The sequence below is a fragment of the Balaenoptera acutorostrata genome, chromosome 9 (genome assembly GCF_949987535.1).
Source record: "Balaenoptera acutorostrata chromosome 9, mBalAcu1.1, whole genome shotgun sequence".
NCBI classification, from domain to species: Eukaryota; Metazoa; Chordata; class Mammalia; order Artiodactyla; family Balaenopteridae; genus Balaenoptera; species Balaenoptera acutorostrata.
In genome coordinates, this window is record NC_080072.1 from 56558247 (window position 1) to 56582396 (window position 24150).

The window sequence follows — 24150 nt, forward strand, 5'->3', positions numbered from 1 at the left end:
CACATACACACACACACATGCAAACACGGGTCTCATAGGCACACCCAATGGGGCAGACCCCAGGTGATGCCCTGCCTGTCTGTAGTTACCACCTCCACCTTCTACCCCAGGCTGCACCAAGTTCCTGAGGGTGGATGTCCATGGGGGGAGAGGGGTAAGGTAAGGCCTTGGTGCTGTGGCTGCCAGGCAGGGTGACGGGCGCAGGCCTGGCATCAGCGACCTGGCTCCTCTCACTCATGGGAAGAAGGGGCATCCCCGCTCCCCAGATGTGGGAAATGTATTCTTGAGAAGGCCAGCCAGGAGCTTTCTAGACTTTCTGGAGGAGCCATAGGTGAAGTCAGTGGTCAGAAACCCAGGCTGGCCTGGCCAGGCAGAGAGGGCCCTTCAGCCCAGGCACTGCCTCTCTGTGGGTACCTGTGGCCTCCCTGACACCCTTCTGCACCCCACTCTCCCACCCCCTCCCACCAGGGTAACTGCATAACCTGTGAGGGCCGCGAGGACAGCCAGGAGTATGCCAACATCCGCTCGGCCATGAAGGTGCTCATGTTCACTGACACGGAGAACTGGGAGATCTCAAAGCTCCTGGCCGCCATCCTGCACCTGGGCAACCTGCAGTATGAAGGTGAGTGACTGAACAGCCATCTTCAGAAAAGAAGGCAGGCTAGAAAAGGGAACACGTTCACTCATCTGACACTCCAGCAATGTGCCAGGCTGGGAGGTGGTCCTCTGAGACAGGCACCAAGTCCACTCTGCTCTTGCCCTGGTGTCCAGCATGGTCCCAGGACAGAGTAAGAGCTCTGGGAACATTTGCTCAGTGTGAATGAATGATCCCAGCTCTAAGGAGCTCACAGTCTAGTGAGTCTTGAAAGACTAAGAGACATGGAGAAAGCATGCACAAGGCAGAAGGAAGAGCCTGTGCAAAGGTCCTGAGGCCTGAGAGAGCACGGCACTTTCGGCGAAGGGCAGATGGTATCAGGCACAGAGCCAGACAAGTTCACCAAGCCTGTCTCAGGAGCCCCTGATTGCTCTGGGGGTCTGGAGTGGGGGTCATGGGAGAGGGGGCCATGACTGCCAGTGTCTGCTACTTGGATGTCAGGCATGGAGCCAGATGCTGGGCATGCATGCTCCCTACCCTCCTGGTGCCCGTGGCTCATGGTGACAACATTTGTCAAACTGATATTAACCCAGAAAAGCATTTAGTCATGGTGCTGATGCCCTCTGTGGGCAGGGTAGTCCCCCTGAGAGTGGGCAGAGCCGCCTCGTCCTCCTAGACTGTCCCTTTCCCCCCACGCCCACCCCCTCTTGCCTGACGCTGTGCCCTGGTGCTGCTGACAGACCGTACGTTTGAAAACCTGGATGCCTGCGAGGTCCTCTTCTCCCCGTCCCTGGCCACAGCCGCGTCTCTGCTCGAGGTCAGTGAGAGCTTTCTGTCCCCTCGGCTGCTTCTCTTTCTCCCAGAGGAGCAGTTTTGACTTCAGGCTCAGGGAGCTGGGGCCCTCTGCTTGGAGAGTTCTAGAAGTTCGACGTCGAGAACCGGTTGTGTGCAGGATCTGTGTTGGGCACGGGTCCCAGGGGAGGAGTGGAGACCTAGCGCAGCTGCCCCTGGGGAGGGTGTGGAGCATGGGGGGCGCCCTGAGAGGGTCAATCAGTCTTGTAGTAAAGATTTACTAGGCTCTGCCTCGAGTTGGAAAACTGGTATAAATAAAGCCAGAGTCAAAGCCAGTGCCGGAGGGACAGGGGACATGCTGGGGGGATGGGAGGGGGCTGTTGAGGAGAGAGCAGTTCCTTCTCAGCGGCCCTTGGGTGGGTTTGATGACTGGGGAGGATATGGCCGTGGAGGGCAGAGTCTGAGTCAGGCCTGGTGGAAAGTGGGAGGGGCTCTAGGTGTGATGGAGGGAGGGGCAGGCTGGCGGGTGGCTGAGGGGTGCCTGGATGTTGCCCCCCTAGGTGAACCCCCCAGACCTGATGAACTGCCTGACCAGCCGCACCCTCATCACCCGCGGGGAGACGGTGTCCACCCCGCTCAGCAGGGAGCAGGCGCTGGACGTGAGAGACGCCTTCGTCAAGGTGGAGTGGCTGCCGGCTCTCCCCGCCCCACGGGAGGTGGGGTTGTTGATGGACAGGAGCCGAGGAGTCCACAGAGCTGGAAGGACGTCTGGGCCTTGACCCCGGTCTGCCCTTGGGTCCGGCTCCAGCCACTGGCTCTCTCTGGGGCCTGGGCAAGAGTCTGCCTTCCCCGGTGCCTCATTCGTCTTTCCCACAAGGGGCTGGGAGCTGTGCTCTTCAGGGGCCCCAACAGCTCTGGTGCCCTGAGGCCCTCCACACCTGGCCTGCTTCATGCTGAATCATAATCTTTGGTCACTCAGTCTGCTGTGCTATTCCCAGCCCAGGGGATACCCTCTCTGATCTCTCCAACGAAGACCGCCGAAGAGGGGCTGGGTCGGGTGGAGAGGCCCCCCAGTCCTGCCATTTTGTCATCCATTGAGCCCCTCCGCTGTGTCAGGCCCTGTGCTGGGCTCTGGGACCCTCGTGATAATCAGAGCTGAAGGGGAGACAGAGGTGGTTGGAGAGATGGGAGCCCAAACTGCATGAGGTTAGGAGAAGTTTCTTGGTGGAGCTGATATCTCCACAGAGCTTTGAAAAACAGGCAGGAATTGTTCTGGCAGGAGAGGGTGCTCCAGGGAGAGGGAGAAGCTGGAATAAAAGCTTGGGGGTTTCGTGCAGCAGGAAGGGGCTGGAGTGGGGCCACGGAGGCCCAGGAGCCTGGCCTGTCCTCCTGGGAGGCTGTGGCTGCACCCCGCGGCTTATGCGGCTGCCTCTCCCCTCAGGGGATCTACGGGCGGCTCTTTGTGTGGATTGTGGACAAGATCAACGCAGCAATTTACAAGCCTCCCTCCCAGGAAGTGACGAACTCTCGGCGGTCCATTGGCCTCCTGGACATCTTTGGGTTCGAGAACTTTGCTGTGAACAGGTACCACATGGGCTGTGTCCTGTGGGAATTTTCTTCTACAACATGGGCTTAAGTGTCAAATCTCTCCCTTTAAACTACATTTCGTTGGCTCCAAGCACACTCTGCCAGGCTGTTGGAAAATTTGACTCCAGACACCCTGTGGGGCCCTTTCCCCTTCTTCCCTGTCCCCTCCAGTCCCTGGGTCAGCTGAGGCCAGCTGGGGTGGTGGAGTGAAGGCTCTCACACCATCACAGACACTCTAGTCCCCGCTGCCCATCAGTCCAGCGTCCAAGCTCCAAGGTTCCTCAAAGCAGGTGAGGCCGGGCCTGAGCCCAGCTTGAGATGGGGTGTTGGCCATCGCTGGTGTCCCACTTGGGGGCTGTGTGAGGGGCAGATGGATGGAGCAGGCCCAGGTGGACACTGGAGCTGGAGGCAGCCAGCCCTGCCCCACTTTTTAGCTGTGTGACCCCAGGCAAGTCACTTCAATTCCTGTAATGTTCAGATGTCTCAAAGCCCTCCACACCACCAAAACACCCACACTGAACACATGAAGTGTCTGTCACCTGGGAGAGCACTGAGTTGGTGGCTCAGAGATGTCACTGTCAAGGCCCTTCTTGCCAAATCTCGCGAGCCCCCTTCCCACGTCTGCTGACGCTTTGGGTCTCTCTTTGAGGCCCCTCCCCAGTGCCTTGGCTCTTCCTCTCCCAGGTGCTCTGCCAGGGGTGTGGTGCCCATCCACCAGCCCTCTCCCAGGGCCTGGTCATGCAGGGAAGAGGGCTCCAGCCTTAACTCTCCTTCCGACTCACTGAGTGACCCTGGGCAAGTGCTGTGCCCTCTCTGGGCCTCCGTGTCCTCTTCGGTAATGGAGGGGGTTGGACTTGCAAGGCTGGTTCACCTCAGAGATTGGAAGTCCCAGGGGCACACTGCACACCAAGCTGGGGCCGGCCCCTGAGCGGCAAGGCAGGGCCTGAACATCCCCCTGCCTCCCGCTGCCACCTGTGCCCTGAACCCCTCCCTGCAGCTTCGAGCAGCTGTGCATCAACTTCGCCAATGAGCACCTGCAGCAGTTCTTCGTGCGGCACGTGTTCAAGCTGGAACAGGAGGAGTATGACCTGGAGAGCATCGACTGGCTGCACATCGAGTTCACAGACAACCAGGACGCCCTGGACATGATCGCTAACAAGCCCATGAACATCATTTCCCTCATCGATGAGGAGAGCAAGTTCCCCAAGGTGGGCCTGCAGCGGAGCGGGGCAGACACGTCCCCTCCACACTCTGAGCCTCCGCTTTCCTTATCTGTGGAATGGGACTAATGACACGCGCCTCTCAGAGCAGCTTTGGGGCTGGTTCAAGTGCTCTCATCTGACATTTGGGAATTACCTACGGTCCAGTGGGTCCTGGACCAAACTATGAAGATCTAAGCATGCAGCTGGTGCAGAATAGGTGCTCCAGATGCGGAATATGTCTTAGAGTGGGGGAGGGGCTGCTCTCATGATTTTAATCATGGGAAATAGATTTTCTAAGCTGGAATGTACTTTCAAGGTTGTGTAATTCCAATTCACCCACTTAACAGATGGGGAAATGGAGGCCCAGAGAGCTCCTGTGTGGGGCATAAGTAAAGGGAGGGAAGCTGTTGGGAAAGACAGAAGAGGGAGTGAAAAGACAGGGGGCAGGAAAGGCAGTAGGGCCTGGTGGAGAGTGGGACGACAGGGAGGAGAGGGTGGGCTTGACAGCTGCTCCTTTGTTCCCACAGGGCACAGACACCACCATGTTGCATAAACTGAACTCCCAGCACAAGCTCAACTCGAACTACGTTCCCCCCAAGAACAACCACGAGACCCAGTTTGGGATCATCCACTTTGCAGGCGTTGTTTACTATGAGAGTCAAGGTACAGGTGGGCCCTCTGGGGCTGGCTGTCTCTCTTTGCTTGTGTCCCCTCCCTTCCTTCCCCTTCTCCAGCCCAGGACAGAGACCAGGGCCCTGGAATACAAAGAGGGAAGGGATGTTAGGAAGCACTGGGCTCAGTGCTTTTTTTTAGGGATTTTAAAAAAATTGTGGTAAAATATATGTAGTATAAAATTTACCATTTTAACAATTTTTAAGTCTACAGTTCAGTGGCATTAAGTATATTCACAATATTGTACAAACATCACCACTCTCCAGAGCCTATTCATCACCCCAAATAGAAGCTCTGTACCCGCTAAACAATAACTCTCCATCCTCCCCCCACCCGCTAGTCCCTGATAACCTCTATTCTGCTTTCTGTCTCTATGTATCTGACTATTCTAAGTACCTCATATAAGTGGAAACATACAATATCTGACCTTTTTTTTTTTTTTTAAGCCCTAAGCTTTTTTTTTTTTTAATAGTATCTGCTATTCTTCTTTTTTTTTTTTTAATTTTTAAAATTTATTTATTAATTTATGGCTGTGTTAGGTCTTCATTTCTGTGCAAGGGCTTTCTCTAGTTGTGGCAAGCGGGGGCCACTCTTCATCACGGTGCGCGGGCCTCTCACCATCGCGGCCTCTCTTGTTGCGGAGCACAGGCTCCAGATGCGCAGGCTCAGTAATTGTGGCTTACGGGCCTAGTTGCTCCGCGGCATGTGGGATCTTCCCAGACCAGGGCTCGAACCCGTGTCCCCTGCATTGGCAGGCAGATTCTCAACCACTGCGCCACCAGGGAAGCCCTATCTGACCTTTTGTGTCTGGCTTATTTCACTTAGCATAATGCCCTCAAGGTTCATCCATGTTGCAGCATGTGTCAGAATTTTCTTTCTTTTTTATGACTGAATAATATTCCATTTTGTGTGTGTGTGTGTGTGTGTGTGTGTGTGTGTGTGTGTGTGTGTGTGTGTATACACCACATTTTATTTATCCATTCATCTATTGGTGGACATTTGGGTTGTTTCCACCTTTTGGCTGTTGTGGATAGTGCTGCCATGAACATGGGTATATACGTATCTTTTTGAGTCCCTGCTTTCAATTCTTCGGGTGGGCTCAATGCTCTTTTGCACATAAACTGAGTCTCAGAAGGGGCAGTTAACGTTTTTTTAGATCACACAGCCTATTGGCTGCAAAGCCAGGCCTAGAACTAGCCCAGTTACTCACCAAAACTCTTTGAGCAACAAGACCAAGTTTGGTCTTTGAAGGAGATGTATCTTCTTTTCTCCTGGGAGATACAATTGGGCTCATTTTAAAGCTAGAAGTGAGGAAGAAGGTCAGAAAACAGTCAAGTTTTCCCCACTTGGAATTCTTACAGGGTCTGTCAAAAGCGGGCAGACTGCCCTTGCCAACTGCACTCCTCACACCCTGGTGCCAAGAGCTGGCCTTGAATGGGCTTCAGCTGTGGGATGTGTCTGCCCTCCCGCCTTCAGTCCCAAAGGGTCCCACCCACAGCCAAAGCCAGTGAAATTCCAAACGAACAAGCAAAGAGCCACTGCTTTCATACTTCCTTGTTGAGTTGGTCCAGAAGGCAGAGAGCAAGCCATGCAGCAATTATGGAATCAGAAGGCTGCTCAGCCCTCATTAAATTATCGGGTGTGAGATCCGCCCCACCTGTTAGAAAGAAGAAAGCCAATGTTAAGTTTGAAGGAGTGTTGGGCAAACAAATGGATCTGTTGTTTGGAGTAAGAGAGGGTTTTTTTTTCAGTTCAGTCCAACCAACGTTCACTGAGCATCTATTACGTACTAGGCTTCATGATGTGGCTGAGGAGACGAAAATGAAAATTGAGCAAACTCTACTCAGTTATAAAATTATAGAATATTATTAGACCTGGAGGGAACATAAGGCTCATCTACTTTTATGGATTTGGAAACTGAGGCCCCGAGAGGGAAATGACTTGCCTAAGGTCACTAATCAGTTTTGAGCTACTTTAAACAATTGTGTCAGCATTTTCTGTTTACAGAGCACTGTTTCAATTCAGTAAATTTTATTTATGACATGTGTGGTGCTAGGTGATCCAAAAAGAATCTAGAGCTTATGGGTGCATCATGCTCATTCAACAGACAAGGAAGCTGAGGCCCAGAAGGGGACCTCCCTAGGGTCCCATAGTGAGTCTGTCATAGAGCTTTAATTAGGACCCTACAATTCCATCCCAACTTCAGAGCCCCCCTTCCAGTACTGAGTGCCACCTGCAGCTCACCCCTCCCCAGATGCCAGGTGGGCAGCTCCGCACTGGGTCTCTGTGCCATCTGCCAGCCAGGGCAGCCTGAGTCCTGGGGGAAAGGGTGCTGCTTCTCTGCAGGGTTCCTCCTCCTCAGGCATCCCCAGCCCTTGGGCTCCTCATCTTCATCTCCACGCTAGCAAGTCCCCCCATTAACCAGTTCCTAAGTCCTCAGTCCCTGGTAATGGTAGCCTTCTTTGGAGTCTGTGTGGTGCAGGGGAGCCTCCCTGGGCTGGTGCCAGGTCTCCTGTGCTCAGGTCTTAACTCTGCCCGTGGCTTGCTATGTGCTGTTAGACAATTTGCTTAGCTTCTCTGAACATCAATTTCTTCCCTTGTGGGGGTGGGGAAGATAATCTCCACCTGTCCTGCATATACAGGGGGAGTTGTGAGCATTCCAGCTGTGAAGGCACTATCCAAACACAAGGTCTCTTAAATGCATTCCTTTACTATTACCTGTTACCAGAGGAACTTGTATTCTCTCCCAGGGCACACACTTAACAAGGGCTTTTGACACCTTTGTTACTGAACTTGGGTCCTTGGACTCTTTAATCAATAGAAATTGGTAAGAAGCCAGACGAGAAATTCAGGCAAGCTTTACAGGGGCTCGGGCTGCTTTAGCACGAGGGAGTGAGAACAAGAAACAGGTGCCTTTGCTCACTCCCTGAGCGGGGGCGGGCTGGTTCCTTAAGTGAGGTGAGGGCGGTGGCGGATTGGTGGGTTGGGCTGGAGGAGGGGCTTAGGTGGTCAGCTCACCCTCTTAGTGGTGCTGTGTGCAGGGGTCATGGGCAGTTCCTTGCTTTTGCTCCGAGCAGCTCAGGAATGGCAGTCGGTTTGTGGCCTTTTTGTATCTTATTGTTCACAATTGCTGGCACCGCACATGCATGTAGTTATTTTTAGTCCCTAAGTTTCTTTGTATTTTGTTGCTGGAGGAGATGTTTGTCCAGGTGCGAGCACTCCGGTAGAGGGTCCCAGGTCCCAGCCTATCTCACCTTCCTCCAAAAGACTGAAGCTGGCATTTCAGGTGTTGTGGTGGTTGAGTTGGCAAGGTGCCCCGCTCCCTCCCGGGGACTGAGACTTCCTGCCCTCCTCTTTGGCCAGGCCGGGAAGAGGTGAGCTGTGAGGCTGGGGAGACGAGTTCCAGGGCTGGCTCTGCCCCTCACTTTCTCCATGACCTTGGGCAAACTACTGTCCTCTACAGGCCCGAGTCCCCAACTGTAAAGTGGATGTGGTTGAACTAGGTGGATTTTGAGGGTCTTCCTGGACCAGGCGTTGTGGCTTCGGGGAAGGGGTGAGTCTTGTCGGGGGGGAGGCTGCCGGAGCTGGCAAGGTGTGACTGCTCTTTGCCGCTGCCCAGGCTTCCTGGAGAAGAACCGGGACACCCTGCATGGAGACATCATCCAGCTGGTCCACTCCTCCAGGAACAAGTTCATCAAGCAGATCTTCCAGGCTGACGTCGCCATGGTAACGTCGGGGTGTGGTTTTCATTGGGCAGGAAGGGCCCCCAGAAGCCAGGCCGGTATCTAGGTGCCCCCTTGTCTAGTGGCTTCAGCTGAGCTCCTCTGGCCATAGAGCAGGGGCGGTGCTTTGCTGTGGTTCCGGGAGGGGCTGGAGGGCCTCCAAGATCCTCCTATCGGGTCCTCTTGTACTAATGAGGGGGAGTGGGTGGGGTGCAAGGCCCAGAGGAGGATCACGTGAGATGCTGCAGAGCAGAGCCTGATCAGGACTCGGTTTTCCATGGGGGGCCCCTCCCCCACCCCGACCTCCAGCAGCGAACAGGGAGTGCGGGCAAAGAGGGGACGTCCAGCCTTGAGGACGCGGACGGGGGTGGGTGTTCAGAGAAATGGGCACAAACGGCATATTTGCACCAGCCCTGGACCCCATACTGGGGGGTGGGTGGAGAATTTCCCACCCTCGACATTTCCTTTGTCCCTGGAGTGTTAGCCTGGACTCTGTAGTGGGCTCAAGCCAGATTCAAATCCCAGCTCCACCACCTTCTCACCGGGTGGACTTGTTTCCTGCAGGATTGTATGCCTTTTTATTTCATATTTTCCTCCTGTCCCATGGCTTCCTGGAGAGTGCGTGGAGGGGCTCAAGGGGAGGGCAGAGCCGCTGCCCCCTCAGTGCCTGCCCTGCTGCCTGTGTTGCCCCCAGCCTCCCAGAAGCCCAGACCACTGCCCTGAGGGCTGTCCTCTCTCCCTGGTGGATTTTGCCCTCTGTTTTCTGACCCGCCACGTTCTCCTTGCCCCCCACCCCATCTCGCCGTGCACTGTGGTTCCTGTTGTAGTTTCTCTGTGGTTATTCATCGGGCACTCTCCGCCAGTCAGCAGCTTCTGCGAAGGTAAAAGACCCCAGCCCGGGGCCGGAGGATGGCGGGAGAGGCCTCAGCAGCCCTTGGGGCTGGGCTGTGTCCTCAGCCCCTGCGGCACTGAGGCTTGGGGAAAGGGCCTTTTTTTCTTTATTTTTTTGGAGTGTGTGTTTTCATGGAGTGGTTTGTGGAGTGGTTTGATTTTTGTTTTTGGAGTTGTGTGGACTTCAGGCATCTCAGTTTCTTAAAGGAGGAAACTGAGTCCTAGAAAAAGAGGTGAGACTTGCCCAGTGTATCGGGGCAGGGCTGGGACTCGAACCCTTCTCTCTCAAGTTCTCTGCCTCCACGGAGTCTCTTGGAGGCATCAAGGCCTGCTCCTTCCATCAGGCCCTACTAAGGGTTTCTACGTCCATGACTCAGTCAGATCCTCCGATTAACCTTGTGGAGCAGGAGGGGCAGGTGGTATTTTCTGAATTTTGCAGATGAGGGACTGAAGCTCAGAGATGGAGTGTGGTTCACTCCCAGTCACAGCATGCGGGGGAGCTGGGACTAGAAGCCACTCCCTGCCCCCTGACCTCCTTAGGCCCTGGAACACCATCCCTGGTGTGTCCTGACCACCAGCTCCAGGTCGTGCGTGGCTCCCAAGGTGCTCTGGGCCCCAAAGATGCTGGGGACCCTTAGCAGCAGCATAGCTCCGCCATCCCTTCGCCTCCCTTTTCTCTTCTCAGCCCTCAGTTTCCTCTCTGCCTAATGCTGACATCCTCTCACATTCGCTCTTAACGCTGGGTCCTCCTTCCTTCCTGCACGTCTGGCATCCCCCTGCTGCCTGGTGCCTCGCAGAGTTCTGGCACAAATCACAAAACCACAGTGGTAGTGCAGGGCCCCCAGCACATCAAGAGCGGGGAGGTTGTCTGGAAGGAGGCCTCCGCCCTCTGCCCACGGTCGGCCCCAGGCCGACACTGTGGCCCAGCTGGTTGATGGGATGAACGTAGGGCCACCACCAGCGAGGGGCCCAGGCGCCTTGAGCTCCAGCACCGGCAGTCCCCACCGTGAAGCCCACAAACTGCCGGTCGCAGTGTTGGTGAGACAGGAGTGGCTCTGGACTCTCCCCCAGTCTTTCCTGTCCTTCTGTAGACACCAGCCCAGCCCCTACCAGGCCTACCCACTCCTCCTGGTCTTGGGCAGTCCCGGAAGACACTGAACCCATCTTTTCCTCCTACTTCTCTTTCCCAAGCCCGTGGAGGCATTTGGGGACCTCTCCGTGAAGTTTCCTGTTCTAAGCCTCCTTCCCTGAACTCTGGGAATAGAACCCACTTGCTGAGGAACCGTGGAGAGGTCCAAGTGTGAGACTGTGGGGTGTCCAGAAGTGGCCCGCTCCCGAGGGAGTTTTTGGAGCACAGAATGAGAACCTGGCAGTGACAGATTTGATACCAATTACATCTACTCTTCTGGCCCACTTAGGCACCCCCGTGAGTAATTACTGTTGCCCCCACCTTTCAGGTAAAGTAACTGGGGCCCAGAGAGGCCAAGGTCTTTGCGAGAAGTCACACAGCTGGTGACACACAGGGATTGGTTCCAGATCTGTCTCAGGGAGGTGCAGGGACTTGGCCAAGGTCACGTACAAGTGAGGGCTACAGTGAGGCTTTCTTGTCCCTGCTCCTTTTCACTGTACTGTGCTATCTGCAAGCTTTGCCTCAAGGAAAGGAAAAATGCTTTGTAACTGTTGGAAACATGATAGCTCTGTTAATGGAACAAGGAAATGGGCTTGGTGAAGTGTGGATGCTGAGTCAGTTTATTGGATGACAGTGTACTAGCCGCAGCGCTCTCCTTAGGGTGAGGGCCCACATCCTTCCGGTGATCTGACCTGTGTCCTGCGCAGGTCCCCAGCCCCTGAATTTCCACCCTTCTGACTCTTGTGTCTGCCTCCTCAGGGTGCCCCCGGCAGCCCCACCCCAACCGTTGCTGCTGGAGGGAGCAGCAGAGCAGGGCAGCTCTTCCAGGGCATGAACACCGCCCCACCCCCACCCCCAGGCACATGACCCAGGTGCCCTGAGTCCACAGGACGCTGGTTCACTCCTTACGCAGGTGGCTCCTCCTCACAGTGACTTCCCAGCCCCGATCACATCATGCTCAGGTGCCTGCGCCTCACATCCCCTCCGAGGCGTCATTTAACGTTGACCTTTGGACTTCTCACTTCTGCCTTTACCCCATCCCTAATTATCTGCAGATTATCCCAGAAAACAACAAATGTCGGAAAAGATGACCTTTCCCCTCAATGAAATAAAACCAAATCAGAAACCAGGTGGCCAGGGAAATGAGAGCAGACCCTGGGATCATAGGCCCCATTCACTCATTCCTTCCTTCCCTCACATATACCTACTGAATGCCTGTTATATGTCAGACATTGTCATATGTCCTGGGGACACAGTAGTGAACAAAACAGAAAGAAACCTCTGTCCTCGTGGAGCTTGTGCTCTAGCAGAAGGAGAAAATAGTTAATAAGCAAATAAGTGGATTACATAATGTCAGATGGTGACTTATGAGATGGGGAAAAATGGAGGGAAGGGTGCTGGTGGTGGGGCTTTGCAGTTTTGAATAGGGGATCAGGAAAGGCTTTACTGAGAGGTTGGTGAGGAAGTGAAGAAGCCAGCCACGTGCATTCTGGAGGAAAAGCATCGCAGGGAGAGGGAACAGCAAGTGCAAAACCCTAAGGTGCTTTTTAAGCCCCAACCTGCCCTAGGAAGAGCATGGAGGCAGGGGTGGCTGGAAGGGAGGGAATAAAGTGGTGGAGAGGCTGGAGGTTACTGGGACCAGGTCCTGTGGGATATGTGGGTTCTTACAAAGGACCTTGGCATTCATGCTGAGTGAACTGGGGAGCCATTGAGGATTTTGAGCTGGTTGGGGGAGGGGAGACATGACTGGATTTGTGTTTTAACAGCCTCACTCACTTACTCACTATCACTGTGTCGATAGTGGAGTGGAGGGCGGTGTGGAGAGTCGGGGACAGAAGCAGGGAGACTGGTTTGGAGGTTATTGCAATAACGAGAGAGCCATGCAGGCAGCTTGGACCAGGCTGACAGTGGAGGAAGTGGTAAGAAGGGGTCAGATTCTGGGTCCATTTTGGAGGTAGAGCCAATAAGATTTGCTGACATATTGGATATGAGAGAGTAGGAGTTGGGAATGGTTCCTAGATCTGTGGCTTGAGCAGTTGGACAATTTCTCGGAGCCCATGGACGCTAGCAACCAGTTCAGCACCACTTCAGTTCAGCAAAGTGTTGTTGATCGTTGCTGTGCCAGGCCCTGGGGCACAGCAGTAAACAAGGCAGACCCGCCTGTCCTCACGGGGCTCACAGCCCAGCAGGGAAGACAGACAGAAAGGAGTAGTTCCAGAGTGCTGATCGAAACCAAAGAAGGGTGTGTCCTAAGTGCGTGTATGTTGTTTGTGTTTATTGTGCATGTGTGCATGCTTTGTGTGCTGTGCGTGCGGGTGTTCTCTGCGTGTGTATTTCTGTGTGTGTTGTGTGTGTATATGTGTTATGTGTGTGTAGTGTGTGTGTCTTGTGTGTGTGTGCTGTGTGTCGTGTGTATTTGTGTGTGGTGTGCGTCTGTGTGTGTCTGTGTATATGTGTGTACATTTGTGTGTTATGTGCCTGTGTGTCTGTGTATGTGTGTTGTGTGTCTGTGTGTGTGCTGTGTGTGCACACACGTGCTCCTGGCAAGGCCTCTAATGCAGGCTGGGTACAGCCCACCCTGGACAGCTTCCCCCCCCAATTGGGGGTCGCTCAGTGCTGCTGCTGGATCAGGTTCTGGGGCAGACTTGGGGGCTACAGACCTGACATTCACCCTACCCCAGTGCAAATACTCCTCAGCTTCTCTTGGCAAAATCCTAGAATATATTCCAGATAATACTAAAACAGAAAACATGGCAAATTTCAGAATAGCAAGCATTTGCTGTTTCTTGGCAAGTTTCATTTCATTCCAGGGGCGTATGGTCTAACTTTAGAATGGGTTAAATGCCTCTCCCTCCCCCCACATATCTCACACATTGACATCTGCATCCTTGGTTTTTGGTGCTACAGGATATCAGATAAAATGATGACTCATTTAAAATATAAAATCTTAAAATAATAATCAAATTCACTAATAAAAAATCCTCACCCAAAAGAAATTGCCAGGAAAACAATAACATCAAAATGCTTTGGAATCGAATCTTGTTTCTATGTCCAGTTTCTTGGCCTGAGAGGTTCTGCTTCCTGTTTGTTTGCTGCTCAGGTCCTCCCCCAGGACCCCAACTCATTTCATAGTCTTCTGAGAGGGAGACTCCAACAGGGCAGGGAGGTGCAGGGGGTCGCTGGTCGGCTCACCCAGATAGTGGCTGGTGGAGCACGGGGCCCTTGGGCCTTGGTGCTGGACGGCGGCCAGAGGCCAGCTGTGTGCCTTCTTAGGAGGCTTATCTGGGTCTGCCCCACCCACCTGCTGCTGACCTGCTAATCCCACAGGGAGGGCAGAGGGTGCAGGTGGCACTGCCGCCCTCACGGGTTGCTGTTTACTGAGACAGACTCTCACAGCCTGGTCAGCTAGATAGATGGCACTATTCCCATTTGGGAGACTGAGGCTCAGCGCTGCTTAGTGACCTGCCTAAAATCACAGGACTCGGAGGTGGTGAGCCAGGGTTTGAATTTAGGTCTGTCTAACCCGTCTCTAGAGACAACCCCATCGTCCTGAAGTGATCAAGTCTGGCCACTCATTTATACCGGGAAGGGAGGATGGAGACTCAGAGAGGGGCTGCGTCTTGCCCAGAGTCACCCAGCACACCAGGGCATGTGCCGCGCTCCTGGGCCCAGGATCAGGGAGGCTTCCCAGAAGGGGGTGCGTCTGGGATCCAAGCTCCAGCCCAGACCAGGCGGGTGACAGGAAAACCCATGCGCCTGGCCAGCCTGCTTCCTTGGGCGGCTCTCCCTCAGGCCCTTGACCAGCTGACCTCTCCCCTCCTGCTTCCCTTCCGGAGGGCTGGAGGGGCACGGGTCAGCCCCTCCCATCGCTGTGGTCCATCCCCCCAGGGCGCCGAGACCAGGAAGCGCTCGCCCACACTCAGCAGCCAGTTCAAGCGGTCGCTGGAGCTGCTGATGCGCACGCTGGGTGCCTGCCAGCCCTTCTTCGTGCGCTGCATCAAGCCCAACGAGTTCAAGAAGCCCATGGTGAGCAGCCCTGGCCTGGGAGGGGGCGAGGGGGAGGCAGATGGGACCAGCCTGGGGGGGTGGGAGGGGCTGGGCCGAAGGGGCAGCGTGGGCTGGGCCATGTGAGACTTTGTGCTCTGTGGGGAATGGCAGGGCCCCTGAGGGGCTTAAAGAACAAAGTTCCTATTTACTGGAGGCAGCAGGTGCCCTGGAAAGAGCCTGGACTCTGCAGTAGTGGGCTCAAGCCAGATTCAAATCCCAACTCCACCACCTGCTCACTGGGTGACTGTAGACAAGTCACTTCATTCTCTCGTGCCTCAGTTTCCTCACAGATGGAAATGAGACTGATCATACCCACCTCCTGGGGGTATTCCATGCAATAATGCCTGCAAACTGCTTGGCGCCTAGGAAGGCACTCAGTAAGTGGCAGCTGTGGTTCTTGCTGTGGCCCTGACTTTGAAAGCCTTCTCTCCTTTGGTCCAGCCAATGACCACCTCCTCCTGGAACCCTTCCTGGATTCCTTTGACTGGTGGGGAACATTTTCGTTTTTGGCTTTTCTGAGTAACATCTGTTGAGCCCTTTCTGTGTGTCCGGAGCAGAATGGATCGTCTTTCCACAGCCTCATTCAACCTTCCCAACAGCCCAGGAGGGAGGGACCTTTATGGCCCCATGTTGGAGATGTGGGACCAGAGGCTCAGGGAGGTTGAGGGGCTTGAGGCTGCAGAGCCAGGAGCCTGGGCCGCCCCTCCCTGGGAGCCCTCTCCTTCCCCAGCTCTGGGAGGTGTTGTTTACCACAAGCCTCTTCCCAGAGATAGGAGGGGAGGCCCAGGGGAAGCTGGGGCCTGAGGGTCTGGGGAGGGACGGAAGGCGGGAGGCCAGTACTGGGCCAGGGAAAGTGCCTGTAGGGAGAGGAAACAGGTGGCGGCAGCCAGCCTTCCGCATGCTAACTCTGTCCCCTGTCCGGAAACATTCCCCAGAGTGGGTTGGCCAGTCCCCCAGGGGATCAGGACCGGGTCTTCAGGGGCGTGAGAGTCACAGAGGGCTCCAGCGAGCTCCCCTCTAAGGCAGGAGGTCCAGGGGACCGAGGCCAGGGCCCTGGAGTTGGGCACCATCTCTCTTGTTCTCAGATGCCTCTGGAACCTTCTTTGGGCTGACCTCAGCATCTGTGGCCTGGCCCTTGGCTGCAGGACCTCCTCCCTGGGTCTCCTGCCTCCCTGCCTCCTGTCCCCCACTCCCATCCTCCTCCCCACTGCAGTGAGAGACGTGGTTCTCAAACACAAATCTGACCCGGTCACCTTCTGCTGCTTCCCTAGCCTGGCCTCTCAGGTCCTTCACAGCCCATCCACCAACCCTGCTGCCATCACAAAAATGACTTTGTGCCAATTAGAAAAATGTATCTCTTCCTTAAGGAAGGTACTTTGCTGTCAGCAGCCAGAAAGCTGTCTGAAAAACTATAAACCTAAGATGGCTATAATATGAAGGGCGACCCCTGGGGTTGTACAAGGCACCCACCACCTGCTTGTAACCATAATCATGGCGTGGATTAGCCTCCTCAGTCCCCATAAAATCCCCCAACATGTCCTGCGCTTTCAGGCTTGCTCACCTTTGCATGAGCTAGCCCCTCCAGCACCCTCTCTCCTGTCAGGGTTAGAGCAAAGCTCCTCCACGAAGCCCCCTCGAGATGTCCCAAGGGGAATTAAGCTGTTTGTCCTCTGTGCCCTCAAAGCACTCAGCTCACCGCACGTGAGGGCCTCATTCCGTGCTGCTCGGTGGGTTTGGACTGCAGAGCCGCGTCTGGTCCCGCCTTTGCTCCTCATCTGCTGTGTGACCTTGGCCTCTCGGGGCCTTTGTCTGGGGCCAGGAAAATACAGAGCAGGGCTGGCCTCCCAGCGGGAGCCTCCAGCACTGACGCCCTTGGCTCCTTGCCTGGCAGCTGTTCGACCGGCACCTGTGTGTGCGCCAGCTGCGGTACTCGGGGATGATGGAGACCATCCGAATCCGCCGAGCCGGCTATCCCATCCGCTACAGCTTCGTGGAGTTCGTGGAGCGGTACCGAGTGCTGCTGCCTGGCGTGAAGCCGGCCTACAAGCAGGTACGGAGCTGGGGGCATGGGCGGGCAGGAGGGAGGGTCCCAGCTCTGGGCTGGGCAAAAGCCCCAGTGTTCTCATTGGAACAGTGTGCTGTGCATGACATCAGCTCGACCACCTCAGGTATGGCTGGGAAAATTGGGGTCAGGCAGTGGAGTGCATCTGAGAGCTTCCATCGCCATGCTCGGCCGGTGTGGACTTAACACATGTGGTGAGTGGGCCCTGGCTGTTAGCTGGAGGTGAGGGTTTTATAATCATCAGGCCGAGCTAAGGAGAAGAGTGAGAGTCAGAGAAGGCAGGGCCCGGCTGCGGCCACACAGAGTTAGGGCCAGAGCTGGAGCAAGAGCCCTGCCTCCCAGCCTTGGGAGGGACACCAGGTGGCCTTTCCACTGGTGGGGCCACCCATTCTCTTATGTACCCCCCAGGATGACCTTCGGGGGACATGTCAGCGCATGGCTGAAGCTGTGCTGGGCACCCACGATGACTGGCAGATTGGCAAAACCAAGATTTTTCTGAAAGTGAGCACGGCCTCTGACTCCGGCTGCCTTGGCGGGGCTGTGAACTCCCCGTCACGGTGGGAACAGGTCCTAGGGGTGTGCTGTAGAGGAGTTGTAGCACCGAATGGGGTCAGTGCTGGGCCTTTGCGATCTTCCTGCCCTGCAGCTGTGGCTGGTTGGAGCGGGTGGTGGAGGGGCAGTTGGTATTTGAGAGCATCTGTGACCTGGAGGTGGGGTTGGAGCAGTGACCCTGGGTGAGGAAACCGAAGGCCAGAGGTGGGCTCATCAGGGAGGCCTGGATTCAGTCCTGACCCTGTGGTTGTCTGTCCTGGGAATTTGGGCAGGTCACTGGCCCTTTCTGAGCCTCATTTTCCCATCTGTAAAATGGGATGTGCTTGTGGTAGGGGGCTCTCGTGTGTACCTTTGGTCCCTTCCCTTTTTTCCTGCCAGGCGGGGCTCATGCGAGGCTGTGGTCGGCCGTGTGCTGCTCACCTTGCTCTCTGGTGTCCCCGGGCCTGTTCCCGCGCTCCCCGAGCAGACACCTGGGGCCCTCTGGCTCCCACCACAGCTTGGGCAGGACTTTGGGGGCTGGGCAGTCGGGGAGGGGGCAGGGCTGGGAGCAGGAAGCCGGGCTGGGGGAGCTTGCTGGAGCTGGCGGAGATGGGGCAGCTAGAGCAGGGACAGCGTGAGCGCTGGCTTCTCCATTTCCATTTCTGCCGTTCTGGATTTCTGGCTGTCCTGGGTGATGGGGCAGGGCTCCTTCCGCTGCATAGGGTGGGCCCAGGCAGCCCAGGACAGCTGGGGAGAGGGAACGGGGGAGCCAGCCCTGCGCTGGAGGGAGTCCTGGGGTCTAGTCTAATTCCTCCCTGGCTGAGGGGCCTGGGCCAGTGCCTTCATCTCTCTGAGCCTTCATTTCCTCATCGGAAAAATGTGTTGACTGTTCCCTGCCTGTGTGTCTCACAACTGCCACCTGGAGAGCACGTTCCGTGGGCCAGGCCCCAGTGGGGGCTTTTTGTCCATCATCACTCATTTAGTCATCACAGCAGCCCGTGAGGTAGAATTATTATGCCCGTTTCAGAGGCTTAGCACGTAGAGGTGAGGTGCCCATGGTCAGGCGCTGCCCTGGACTGGAGAGCAGGGCTTCCAGACTGTGGTTCTGATGCCCAGCCCACATGGGTAAGGGAGGGAAGGCGTGCAGCACGATGGCATCTAGTGCCAGAGACATCATTGTCCCCATCCTCCACATCCTCACTTTTCTGGGCTCTTCAGAAACCAGTAGTGGTTTCCAGACCCCAAACATCTGCTTCTCATTCATTCACTCACTCGTTCAGAAAGCCTTGGCTGAGCAGCCCCTCTGTGCTGGGCCCTGTCCCCAAGTGATGTGTCCTGTGATTATCTGATGGATGTCCCTCCCCCACCAGACTGAGAATTCCCCAGGGCAGGGCCCAGGTCTGCCTGGTTCATTGCAGCCTCACCCCAGCACCTAGCACATGGCTGGCACATGGAGATATTTGATTCATGTATTGAACGAACCATGAGTTTTGTCCAACTGGAGTGAGGGTTAGGGGCTCAGGGGTGAGAAGGAGAGGGGGCTGGAGAAGTGGGCAGGGCCTGATGGTAGAGGACCCGGCTGCCAGGGGAGGAGACCAGGCTTGACCCCGGGAGCCAGTGGGGTATCTCTGTGAGATCTGTCCTTGAGGGAAGGCCAGAGGGGGAGCAACAGAGGACAGGAGACTGGTTAGGAGGCTGTTTCTAAGATCCTGGAGAGAAACGATGGTGGCCTGGCCCAGGCCAGGGGCTGATGTGACAGAGCACCTAGAAGAGCTGGGACTCGGGTAGAGATGGCCATAGGATGAAGCCAGTGTGTGTGTCCGTGTTGGGCCACCAACTCCATGCAGTCCAATTAGGCCCCTCCTGCTCCCTTTGTCCCTCCCAGGCCTCTGGCATCCACCACGACAGTACCTGTCTGTACTTGTGGCTGTGAGAGGTTGCCCCATGGGGCCAGAGCAGGGTTGGGAGCCTTTGGGGCCCAACTGAGCCCTAGGCCTGGGCTCTGAGTGAAGGAAGAGGGGGCCCACCTGGGGCGGCCTCAGCGCTGGGACTGGAGAGGTTGGTAGGGGCGCCGCTCAGGAGCTCTGCCCTCCAGGACCACCACGACATGCTGCTGGAGGTGGAACGGGACAAGGCCATCACTGACAGAGTCATCCTCCTCCAGAAGGTCATCCGGGGGTTCAAAGACAGGTTCGTGCCTGGACCAGCTCTTCCCCACCTCAGCCCGCATGTGTGTGTGTGTGTGTGCATGTGCTTGGCTCACCTCCGTTCCTCCCACATGAACACGGAATAAACACCCATGTGCACACACAGAAACATGCACACACATGCACAGCATGCACACAGGGTCATGCGAACAGGGTTGAACACTCAGGCACGTGGACCCATCTGTGCCCCCGTGCCCAGTTACACAGTACCCCCACCTACACACAGGCTTGAACACGTGGGCACATGAGGCACACAAGCGGACCCTCTGTTGGTCTCAGATGCCTGATGAAATTTCCCAAAGAGGAAATTTGAGATTTTGTGAGTTACAAAGTGTGTCCCATATTCCATGTAAGGGGCATGTGTACAGCTGTGTCAGTTCACAGATGGGCAGGGCTGACTCAGGAGTGTGATTCAGGCTCCACAAAAAGCCCACAGCCTGCATCTTTTGCAGTTCATCTGGTCACTCCCTTCCTCTGTCCGTCCACCCACTTGTCCATCTGTCTGTCTATCTAGCCATCCTTTGTCCATCCATCCATCCACCTGTCCCTCCATCCGTCTGTCCATCTATCCAGCCATCCTTTGTCCATCCATCCACCTGTCTGTCCATCAACCTGTCCCTCCATCCATCTGTCCACCCCCTCTCACGGCTGTGCCCTCGTTTGTGTGTGTATCCAGGAATTGGCTTGCTGGCTCACCCACACTGATGTAGCCATCCTTCACTCCTCCCTTATTTATTTCTACATTCAGGAGACACCTGCTGTTTGATGTGTGGTCTCTTGTCCTCCATCAGGTTGAAGGTGACTGTCAGCCTGTAGAAGCTGCCTAGTGTGCACAGGGAACAGCATGGTGCTCACTCAGTCAGGAGACCAGGGCTCCAGCCCCAGCCTCATCAAGTCTCAGTTTCCTCACCTATAAAATGAGGGAGTTAGATAGTCAGTAATAAGTGATGTTTACAGTTTTCAAAATGTTTAATCTTTATTTACTGACTACTCATACATTTATTCATGAGTAACCTTCTGAATGTCCACCTCACTGGGTTTATGTGACAAGGCTGTGAGGCAGGCAGGGCAGGTATTATTCTGCCCATTTTACAGATGAGGAAGCTGAGGTGCAGAGAAGTTATATGCCTTTGCCCAAGGTCATGGAGCCAAGGAGACAAAGAGCTGGGACTCAGCCCTGCTCTCCTAATTCCAAACCCCACCCGAGCCCTGGCAGAGGTCCTCCTGCATTATGCTGCTGTTTTAGGTCCAACTTCCTGAAGCTGAAGAATGCTGCCACGCTGATCCAGAGGCACTGGCGGGGCCACAACTGCAGGAGGAACTACGGGCTGGTGAGCCTCCTCGAGGGAGCTGCTTGTTGCCTCACGAAGCCTTTGAACCTGGCCCTGTTGCCATAGCAGCAGGACTTACCTGTTTGCGGGGCCTGGCTGGCCTCTTGCCACCCTGCCAGCCCCTACCATTCCTCCAGCCCAAAGTCCGAGTCTGGTTTTTGCAGCTCTCCCCAACTGGTCAGCAATGTTTGTGCTTTTCTTCTGGAATGTTTTGGTGGGTGATGAGCACCTGGGTTATTAAACACCTCAGAGGGGGCCAGGAACGGGTGTGTCACATGGACCTCTGTGAAGGAACTGGCCTTGGGGCTGGGGAGGTGGACAGGAAGGAGGCCCATTCCTGGTCTGAGGATGGGAGTCTCTTGGGGGGGCTGCATCTCAGGGAAAGCCAAGGCCACTCCCTGGGAAACTTCGGTCTGAGAGGAGACAGCTGTGCCTTCGGGGCATGCAGGTTGGAGAGTGGAGCCCGGGGCAGTGACCTCCACGGGCAGGGTTGGTCTGGAATCAGGGCAGTGGTTCTGAGCTGGTGGCCATCCTTGCAGATGCGGTTGGGCTTCTTGCGGCTGCAGGCCCTGCACCGCTCCCGGAAGCTGCACCAGCAGTACTGCCTGGCCCGCCGGCGCATCATCGGGTTCCAGGCCCGCTGCCGCGCCTACCTGGTGCGCAAGGCTTTCCGTCATCGCCTCTGGGCTGTGATCACCGTGCAGGCCTACGCCCGGGGCATGATCGCCCGCAGGCTGCACCGGCGCCTCAGGGCTGAGGTAAGGGTCCCAGGTCCACAGCAGCCGCAGCTCTGAGCCCTGTGACAGCTGTGTCCTCCGAGGGGTGCTCTTCCACCTCAGGCGGACATATCACCCCACGTGTGGCCTGAGCCCGTCGGGGGGTGGGGATGTAGGGCTCTACCTCTCCTGAGGCATGCACAAGACTGGACCCCTCATTTCCCTCTTTCCAGCCAGGGGCAAGGTGGGGGCCCAGTCCCTCTTGTGACTCTTTGGGAGGCCAAGGTGAGCCTGCTTTGGCTTTGGGATCAGCGGTGCCCCCAGCCCGCTGTGGCACCTGGAGGGTTTCTCATGTGGCTCAGTTTCCCGCTACCAAATTATGTGGCAAAGTCATTCCCAGTCCCAGAACTCAGCCGGGGTGGGGTGGGGTCGGGCTGGCGGGAAGCACCGTGACAGTCACACACGGTTTGGCGCGCACCCTGCCGCCCCCTCCCCCAGTACCTGCGGCGCCTGGAGGCTGAGAAAATGCGGCTGGCGGAGGAGGAGAAGCTCCGGAAGGAGATGAGCGCCAAGAAGGCCAAGGAGGAGGCTGAACGCAAGCATCAGGTGAGCTGGGGATGTGCCGACTCCTTAGACATCCATTCACCGGTTCAGCAGCCCTCAGCCAACACCGGCTGCCCAGCCTCTGTCCACGCGACCTTCCTTCCTTCGTGCGCTGGGTGCCTGTTCTGGGCCAGGCCAGGCCAGAGGGCTGTGGCTCCTGAGCGAGCGGGTCCAGGCCCTCAGCTGTGCTGTAACAGGAAAAACAGCCTGAGCCGGGGTGGGAGCCCCCAGCCCTGTGTGGCTACTGAGCACTTGAAAGGGCAAAGCATTGTCAGTGCAAAATGCACACTTGGTTTTTTTTTTTTTTCTTTTTGGCCACGCAGCGAGGCTTGCGGGATCTTAGTTCCCCGACCAGGGATCGAACCCGGGCCCATAGCACTGAAAGCACCGAGTCCTAACCACTGGACTGCCAGGGAATTCCCAATTACATACTAGATTTTGAAGACTCTAAAAAAAAAAAAAAAAAATGGAATATAAAATATCTCAGTACTATTTTTTAAATATTAATTACATGTCAAGATAATACTTTGGAAATATTGGGTTAAATGAAATACATTATTAAAGTTGATCTAACCTATCTTTTAAAAAACTATTTTGAATGTAACCACTACATACGTGGCTTGCATTATATTTCTATTGGACAGCGGTGGTCTAGAGCCTATACCCAGTGGCTCTTGGATTTTTGGGTTGGTGTGGTCCCCTTCGGGTGGGGAGACCTGAGCAGGCTTCCTGGAGGAGGTGGTCCCAGCTGAGCCTTGAGGCAGGCAGGTGACATTACTGTCTGAGCTTGTTGTGAGCTGTCTCTGGCTCAGCACCAGGCATCTGTCTGCACTGGGCTGTGAGGGCTGAGCAGGTGTGTCCCAGGGTGGAGAGGCCCGAGGCTCCGTCCTTCCCAGCGGTCAGGAGGGCCCCGAGGAGGTTGGGACTCTGGCCTGGCTGCTGCAGGGGCTCCCGTGGGCTCCCCACGGGGGGCTTGCTCCCTGACGCTGCATCACCCCCACCTCGCAGGAGCGCCTGGCCCAGCTGGCGCGTGAGGACGCAGAGCGGGAGCTGAAGGAGAAGGAGGAGGCTCGGCGGAAGAAGGAGCTCCTGGAGCAGATGGAGAGGGCCCGCCACGAGCCCGTCAATCACTCGGACATGGTGGACAAGATGTTTGGCTTCCTGGGGACTTCGGGCGGCCTGCCAGGCCAGGAGGGCCAGGCGCCTAGTGGCTTCGAGGTACCAAGCTGGGGAAGGGGCTGGGACAGGCCCCAGTGTGGTGCTGTCCCTCTTCTTGTGCCCCTTTGTGTTAAAGTCCACGTGGTCCCCTCTGAGCAGAAGGCAGCTGTGATGACCGGGGCCGGGGCTGCAGTCCCAGGCCCTGTCCAGCCACCAGCCTGCCATATGACCTTGGGCCAATCGCTGTCCCTCTCCAGGGCCGTTCACAAACCTTTATTCATTCATGTATTGAGGATCTGCCTTGCAGTGGGCACTGTCTGGGGAGTGAATGGGATGAACAGCGCCCTACACTTCTGGAGGAAGAGCCAGCCCTACAGGGACAGGCTGGGGGACTGCAGCCCAGCCCCATTTGCCCCTATGGCAGGGAACCCCTTTTGTCTCCCCAGGACCTGGAGCGCGGGCGGAGGGAGATGGTGGAGGAAGACCTGGATGCAGCCCTGCCCCTGCCTGATGAGGATGAGGAGGACCTCTCCGAGTACAAATTCGCCAAGTTCGGTGCCACTTACTTCCAGGGCACGACCACGCACACCTACACCCGGCGGCCGCTCAAGCAGCCACTGCTGTACCACGACGATGAGGGCGACCAGCTGGTGAGGGCTGGGGCTGTCTGTGCTGGCAGCGTGGGTGCCCAGGGGCTGGGTCCCAGGTGTGCAGGGACCAGGGCTGACTTCATCCCGCACCCAGCCTGCGGCCGGGCCACAGGGCAAGGCCCCGAGGAACACCCACAAGGCACTCAGCTCAGTGGTCCTCCTCCGGTTGTGGGGAGTGGGGTTCTCCAGCCTCTCCCCGACCCCTGGGTCATTTTGATGGCTTTAGCAACATCCTGCGCTCAGGCTTTCCAACTG

The 24150-nt window shown here is 56.1% G+C and overlaps 1 protein-coding gene across 7 annotated transcripts in view; it reads left to right on the forward strand.

Annotated features, from left to right (window-relative positions):
- MYO7A (myosin VIIA) overlaps positions 1-24150 on the forward strand; it is a 115227-nt gene that overhangs the window by 29826 nt on the left and 61251 nt on the right. For all 7 annotated transcript variants that reach the window (XM_057552813.1, XM_057552811.1, XM_057552812.1 and 4 more), the window contains 16 exons: positions 469-622; positions 1336-1412; positions 1948-2067; positions 2829-2971; positions 3972-4182; positions 4704-4839; positions 8468-8574; positions 14479-14616; positions 16529-16687; positions 17108-17200; positions 19326-19420; positions 20684-20768; positions 21308-21526; positions 21983-22090; positions 23096-23305; positions 23692-23895. In XM_057552813.1, coding sequence (XP_057408796.1) covers positions 469-622; positions 1336-1412; positions 1948-2067; positions 2829-2971; positions 3972-4182; positions 4704-4839; positions 8468-8574; positions 14479-14616; positions 16529-16687; positions 17108-17200; positions 19326-19420; positions 20684-20768; positions 21308-21526; positions 21983-22090; positions 23096-23305; positions 23692-23895 — 2259 coding nt within the window. The remainder of the gene's footprint in view (positions 1-468; positions 623-1335; positions 1413-1947; positions 2068-2828; positions 2972-3971; positions 4183-4703; positions 4840-8467; positions 8575-14478; positions 14617-16528; positions 16688-17107; positions 17201-19325; positions 19421-20683; positions 20769-21307; positions 21527-21982; positions 22091-23095; positions 23306-23691; positions 23896-24150) is intronic.